This window comes from Harpia harpyja, chromosome 11, assembly GCF_026419915.1.
Source record: "Harpia harpyja isolate bHarHar1 chromosome 11, bHarHar1 primary haplotype, whole genome shotgun sequence".
NCBI classification, from domain to species: domain Eukaryota; kingdom Metazoa; phylum Chordata; class Aves; order Accipitriformes; family Accipitridae; genus Harpia; species Harpia harpyja.
Window position 1 is genome coordinate 5,845,929 of NC_068950.1, and position 6,816 is coordinate 5,852,744.

General features: G+C 64.8%; 1 protein-coding gene across 1 annotated transcript; it reads right to left on the reverse strand.

Moving 5' to 3' along the window:
• Nucleotides 1–3,797: 3,797 nt before the first annotated feature.
• On the reverse strand, nt 3,798–6,776 carry LOC128148067 (complexin-3-like). The gene is made up of 3 exons (XM_052801471.1): nt 5,459–6,776; nt 4,713–4,800; nt 3,798–4,371 (listed from the first exon to the last, which is right to left on the reverse strand). Exons 1-3 carry the CDS (start codon nt 5,611–5,613, stop codon nt 4,147–4,149), a joined length of 468 nt encoding a protein of 155 aa, XP_052657431.1. The 5' UTR covers nt 5,614–6,776; the 3' UTR covers nt 3,798–4,146.
• Between the last annotated feature and the right edge of the window lie 40 nt (nt 6,777–6,816).

The window sequence follows — 6,816 nt, forward strand, 5'->3', positions numbered from 1 at the left end:
GTCTCCCCACAAAGGCGTCCTGCTGGAGTTTGCCTTGTAATCCCCTCATTACGGGCGAGGAAAAAGAATTAGGAACAGGGGGAGCGGAGAAGAAAGGCCGGGGTGGTGGGGGGGAGGGGGGAGGATTTCCTTCGGCTGCGGAGGCTCTGCCCCGGGAATGGGGTCCAGGGCAGGCGCCCCAAGTCTCGGCGGGATGGGGATGCTGCGGTGGTGGGTGTCGTGTCCCCCCCCCGGATGGGGATGATGAGCCTGGGGGTGGCCCTGGTGACGGCACGTGTGGCCCCGTGGGCTCCCGGTGATGCTGCCTGCAGAGCCCTGCCCATGTGGGGAGCGGAGATGGGGACCGGGTGTGGGGACAGGTGTGACAGCCAGCGATGGGCACTGGGTGTGGGGACAGAGATGAGGACCGGGCATGGGGGTCCAGCTGTGAGGAGGAGGTGTGGGGACTGGGTATGGGGTCTGGGGACCTGCTATGGCGTCTGGGTGTGGGGACCGGGTGCGAGGACCAGGCACCCTGAACAGCCTTGGGGACCTGGTATGGACACCAGGCATGGGGAAGAGCCATGGGGACCAGGGGTAGGGACCAGGCAGGGGGACCGAGTGTGGGGACCAGCCATGGGTTGCAGGCGTTGGGTACCGTCCATGGCACCAGGCGTGGGGATAATTCATGGACATGGGACTGAGCACGGGGATTGGGCAAGGGGACACGCTGTGGTGACCAGCTACAGGGTCCAGCCGTGGGGACCATCCCTGGGGGCTGCCCACGGGTCCTGGCCATGGGGGTGTGGGGCAGAGGCAGCCGGGCTGGGGGGCAGAAACACCGTCCCTCTCCTCCCCCATCCCACTGCCGCCCTGGGGATCCCAGCTCAGGGGACAACGGGAACATCACGATGGGGGTCCGGGGATGCTCCGGTTGGGGGGTGCTCAGTGCTGCCCTGACCCCCCCGTCCCGCTGGGCAGGTTTTGCCCTTTTCTTTCTCGGCTTACTTTTACTTTCTCCCAAAAGCCTCTTCCTGCCACCTGCAAACGCTGCCACCCCCAGCCACCGTCTCGGCTTCCTCCCACTCCCTTCCTCTCCTCGCCATGGTTCCCCTTTCGGACGGCAAATGTCAGCGTGGGGTTTTTGGACCCCCCCACCGACCCCGTGCCGGGTGGCTGCTGGCCCCACGCAGGTCTGTGCCCTCCCGACCAGAACTGCCGGCAGTGGGACCCCGCAGCCACCTCTGCACCCCAGTTTGGGCCCGGAGGCCATCTCGGCGTCCCTCCCAGCCGGGCTGTGCAGCTTCGCCTGCCCCATCTGACACTGCTCTGGGGACAGAGTGACGCTGTTTTGGGGATGGCATGCTACCACCCAGGGGACAGCGTGCCACCACCCCAGGGACGGCGTGGCCCCACACCAGGGATGGCGTGACATGCCCCTGGGGCTGGGGTGACACCCCCACGCCATACAGCCCTGCCAGGGCCCCACTTGCAGCAGGGGTGTGCAGGGAGGTGCTGCCTTCGGGGGAGGTTTGGGGACATCCCCAGGCGCAGGAATGACACGTGGGGCCGGGGATGCAAACAGGCACCTGGACCTGCCGCTCCCACTCACCCGGGGCCAGCGCTCGTGCCCACGCCGGCCACCTCGGCGGGTGCCAGATCCGGGTCCCCTGCTCTGGTGGCCCTCAGTGGCTTCCCCCAGGGTGCCCCCCCAGACCCAGCGGGCGCAGGGGGATGCCGCCGTGCCAGGACCTGCGGTCCCTGGGGTGCCAGGGCTGGTTTTAGGAGCAGGGGGCTGCCCAGCTGCCCGGCTTTGGCGCTGCCCACCGGGCAGTGTGCGTGGCGCCGGCCCCGCTGGCCGCCTTAAGGTGTTGGCTCGCACGGGGAGGGGGGAGGCCAGCAGGCTTATTTGCCAAATGATTATAATTGCCTTTTAGGAGCAGATAGCAAATTGATTTGCTTCCTCGTCCAAGGCCCGTAATCGCTTCATCACTTTAAAATATTAATGCTATACTTCTTTGCTAGTTTCCCAATTACCCTAATTGAAGGCAAATTGGTTAAGAAGGTGCAATGCAGAGTATCAGGGGGTTTAGTTCACTCAAATGACAGTTTTAAACCTCCCTAATCCTATTAGCAGGCAAAGCTGCTAACGCTTAGAGACGCTGCGTCAGCTTACCGGGGCGGTGGGGCCGGAGGCGGGGGTCGGACCGGGGGGCGGCCGGGGGCCACCGGCCTCACGTGACCAGCTCGGCCGAGGATTTATCACTTTTTTAGTTCATTAAGAGGCCTTGGGCAGGCGGGGAGGCGGCAGGGGTGACCCAAAAGGGTGCTGAGTGGAAGGCAGGTGGCAGCATGGGGAGGGCGGGGGGGGGCAGGACGATTAGCTAAGGAGACCTGGTGGAGGGTCCTGACCCGAATCCCAGCCAGCACTGGGAGCTCCCGCGCAGTCCCACTGGGAGCATTGGGAGCAGGGCTGCCTGTCAGGGTGGGATGAGGCCCCGGTACAGAGCGGGGATGGAGGAACCTGCCGTGACAGGGCACGTTGGGGACTTCGATGCCACCATCCCGGCCTCTGGCACTCAGCGTCGAGCCCCAGCCCTGGGGAGAGTGAGAATGTGGGGTGGGAACGGGGCTGTGCCGGGGGCCACGGCTGCTGCCACCCCATCAGGGACCTGGCCGAGCAACCGGTGGGGACATGGACGGCCCCATCCCATGCAGCACAGGTGGATTTTTGTGCCTAAATGGGAGATTTTGCAAGTTCTGAAGAAAGGCTGGCAAGCAGGAATGGTAACAACGGCAGGGACAGCAGGCACAGCAGGTACAGCAGGGCCACCAAACACGAGGAGGCTCCCAGGTACCAAGCCCTGATGTGCCTGTCACACACTCCCTGGGATGCTCCAGCAGTCACCAGCCCCTTGACTGGTACCTGGAGGGGTGGGTACCCGGGGGGAACCGAGCACCTCATGCACCCAGGGACTTTCTTGCTGGAGTTCCTGCAGCTCTGGGTACTCCAGCCAGGGTGGCTGAGACCTGTGGCTCTTGTGACAGCGATGAGTGAACTCCGTGACACAACTCCCACCCCACCTGCGCTGGATTCGGTTGCTCCCTCCCAGCCCCACTGCCGCAGTCGTGGGCAGCCCAGGGCAGGGCCGTCCCCGCTGGCCTTTCTGGAGCAGATGGCCCCAGCGTGGGGAGGATGGAGGGGGCTCAGCGCGTCCTTTCTTTCATGCAAACACAGCGTGACTCCCCCGGCGGCTCCTGCTCCAGCGGGGACGTGCCGTTGGGGCCAGCGCTGGCGGTACATTTTACAAAGGTTCAGCTAGCTTAGTCCTCGGGGACAGGCTACTCAGGCAGATTAGACCTCGCTAAAATAGGCAGGTATTAGTGATCTCAGCAGCCCCCAGCCTTCCGGCGTGGCGGCGTTTAAGCCAGTGCCACTGCCGAACACCCAGGAGCAGGGAGCAAGTCCCTGGAGGGGCAAGAGGCAGCGGGGCACCCCGGCCCCGGCCAAAGGGACCCTGTGGCAGGGGGATGCTCGAGGGCAGGTTTAATGCTACCACAACCCCTGCCAGTGCTACCCCCAAGGAATGCCCCGAGGGGGGGCACTGGGTCCCGCTGGCTTCCGTGCACCACTGGGGTGCAGCCGTGCCTGGGGGATGCTGCAGAATGGGGGGATGGATCTGGCAGCTGAGCATAATGGGCTGGGTGCTGGCTTGGGGGCACTAGGGGCAGTTCTGCTGCAGCGGTGTCATCGTGTCCTCCTCCCGCCCAGGACAGGGTTCGTGCAGACAAGGGGTACGGCAGGAAAACCAGACTGGTGCCAGTAAAAGCCATGTTTATTGAGCCAAATGGTGTGTGAGGCTCCTGGGCTGGTTCCTGGGGGTGATGGAGCATCAGGGACCACCACTGGCCCCGTCCAGGGGCTCACACCAGGGGCACTGCAGGGACGGGCTTGGCCAGCACAGCTAGAGGGGACCCAGGTGTCCTGCATCCCAGCACCCACGCAGAGCACCCCAGAAAAGCAACAGGGAATGATTTTGGGGAGGAATCCCCCCCTCCAGTGCGTATATTGGGACCCCCACCCACATCCCATCACTCCCGGGGGGGGCAGCAGGGGCTGAGCACCAACGCTGCCAGTGTCACCCACCAACAGGGTGGGCAGCGATGCTACATCAGGGTGCACTTCTCCTTCACCTCGTCCACGCTGCCCAACGCGCGGTCCCGCAGCGCTGGCAGGTCAACCTCCCGCAGCTTTGTCAGGAAGGCAAAGGCCCTGGCACCGCCATCCTCCTCCTCCTCCTCTTCCTCCTCGCTGTGCACCATGGCAGCCAGCTCCTGCGGCAGCTCCACCGTGCCGCCAGCAATGTGCAGTTGAGCATCATCCCGCTCGTCCTGCACACGGATGGGAGATGGCATCGGGGTTACCCACCAGGCACCCACCAGCCATGGGGTGGGGGTCAGAGGGACGGCAGGTCCCTCAGGGCCAGCTGGGCACTGTTGAGTTGTTGGGGATGCCAGGGGGACGCTGGCATTGCCCGGTTCCACATTTGGACGGCTGGACGGACACGTGGACGGACAGGACGGATGGAGACAGCGGCCGTTTGCTGCCCTCTTCAGGAATCCTCTCCCCTCCTGGGGGAGGCCTGGCAGCCGCCTGGCCTGGGGCTGTCCCGGGGGCTGGAGGAGCTGGGGGAAGACCCCTGAGGTCCCACCACAGGCGGGCTGGTCCTTACCTGGGCCAGGTGGTACTTGTCCCGCAGGTGCATCCGTACAGTGGCCCGTTCTGCCTTCCTCCGCACAAAGGCCTTGTCCCGCTCGATCCTGCAGCAGCAGGCACCCACACTGTCACCCCCCACCTCACCAAGCCCCCTGCCAGAACTGCCCCCCACCCCTGGCATCGCCCCAGTGCTCTGGCAGCAGCATGGCTGTGCCAGCCCCAGGCCGGGGCGGGAGAAGAAGGGGGTGCAAATATCCACAGGAGGGTTGCAATGGGGACCTGGGGGCAGGGACCACATCCTACCCCTCCAACCCCAGCAGGGATGCTCAGCGAAGGTGCCCGTTGGAGGGACTTGCTCCTCCTGTGGCCTCTCAGCTCCCCGATGCTGGGCCACTGGGTCCCCACAGCACCCCGACCCAGGGAGGTGGGACCATAAAGCAACCCCATGCTGGCCCCTGTTGTCCCTCAGCTCCACGGGTGCTGGGCTGGCACCAGACACCCACCGCTCTCGGGCGCTGACGCCCAGGGGTGCCCCTTGTCACCTACGGTGCACCGAGCCACTGTCCCTGCCCCGTGCCAGCACCCATAGGGAACCTCCCGTGCTGTGGGGAAAGGCACCAAAGGGCACCCGCTTTGCCCCTGTCCCTTGCCCCGGCTGCCTCTCTATCCCTGTCCCACCCTGGGGACAGCCCACAGCGGGTAGGATCCCAGTCCTGGTGCCTGGGGGACCCCAATGACCCCCCAGCACCGGCAAAACCTTACTTCTCCTCCAGCAGCTGCTGCTGGTACTCCTCAAACTCCTCGCGGGCCATGCCGTTGGGCAGTGTGGCCACCTTGCCATCATTGGGGGGTCCCTTGGGCGGCTCCTCCTCACCCCTCTGAAAGCTCTTCAGGGCGGCCGTGAAGAAGGAGGCCATGGGTGGGTGGCTGTGGCAGCCCGTGCTCCACAGTGCCCGGTGCCGCCGAGTCCCTTCCCTGGGGCCAGCGCCTGCAAGGTCAGCGGGACCGGCTGCCCCAGGGGCACCGCGGATCAGGGGCGGATTAAGGCATTAGGAGGGGAAGCCACCAGGGTGGAAAGACCTTCCCGTGCTGCTCGCTGCACCCAAGGGTGCTTGGGGGGGGACAGCAGTGCAGGGGGACGGTGGCGCAGGGGGACAATGGGGTGCTGCCTCATCAGGGTGATGGAGAAGTGGAAGGGGCCGTTGAGCGCCAGTGCACCCTGGATTGGGCTGAAAGACCCCCCCATTGCACGGGCCCCGATGGAGGGCAGCACCCGCAGGGCCAAATCCTGTTGGGGGGAGCTTGCACCGTGGGCACCTAAAGCCACCCACACTGGCACAGGGGGGTTGGAGACGCAAGAAGTCGGTGCAGAGGAGACACAAGAGGATTAGCTGAAAAAACCCAATCGAGGGTCAAAGGACTGGAAGGAAGACGAGGCGGCGGGCGGGCGCACACACACAAACACACACACGCGCGCGCGTGCGGCCCCATGCCCCCGTTAATCCCAGCTCCACCGAGACGTTGAGATTGCTTGGGAGCTGGCGGGGCCAGGGGCTTCCTGCTGCTGGAGGACGTGCCCTGCTCCCGTAATCTATATGCAAGCAATTCCCATACAGACTCTGATTAAAAGAATAATCCCCGGCTGCGCAGAGCCCCAAGGGGAGAGGGGCCGGGCTGCGCGTGGGGGGGTCTGAGGGCTGGAGCTCCTGGGCACCCCCCAAGCCTTTCGCTGTGCTTTGCCAGGCCCCAAGTGAGGGATAGGCCTAATTTGAGCCCAGAGACTTAAAGATGCTGTTTAACTAATTTCTTTGGTTTAATCAAAAAGCCCAAATCTGTGTGGTTTAGCTGGCTGCACCCAGCATCCCCGCGCGGGGCTGGGTGGCTGGAGCGGGGCTGCGGTGGGGTTGGGGTTTCATCCTCCAACAAGTGGACATGTCCTGTCCTGTCCCCTGTCACCGGGAGGGGCAGCTTGAAAGGACCCCCACGTCCAGCACGTGCTGTCCGGGGCTGAGTGCGGGGTGTGTGGGGCATGGACCCCCTTGGGGGCTGCTCTCCCCTCCCCAGCAGGTCAAGGGAGATCAACCCCATGGGAACCTTCTCTGGGATGTGTGGTGGGAAGA

What these genes read in the sequence shown, in the direction of transcription:
- LOC128148067 (XM_052801471.1), bottom strand. Translation starts at nt 5,613, where the DNA reads ATGGCCTCCTTCTTCACGGCCGCCCTGAAGAGCTTTCAGAGGGGTGAG. An exon ending in CAGCAGCTGCTGGAGGAGAA is followed by an intron (nt 4,801 to 5,458) that starts GTAAGGTTTTGC and finishes CTGCTGCTGCAG; the next exon opens with GATCGAGCGGGACAAGGCCT. An exon ending in ACAAGTACCACCTGGCCCAG is followed by an intron (nt 4,372 to 4,712) that starts GTAAGGACCAGC and finishes ATCCGTGTGCAG; the next exon opens with GACGAGCGGGATGATGCTCA.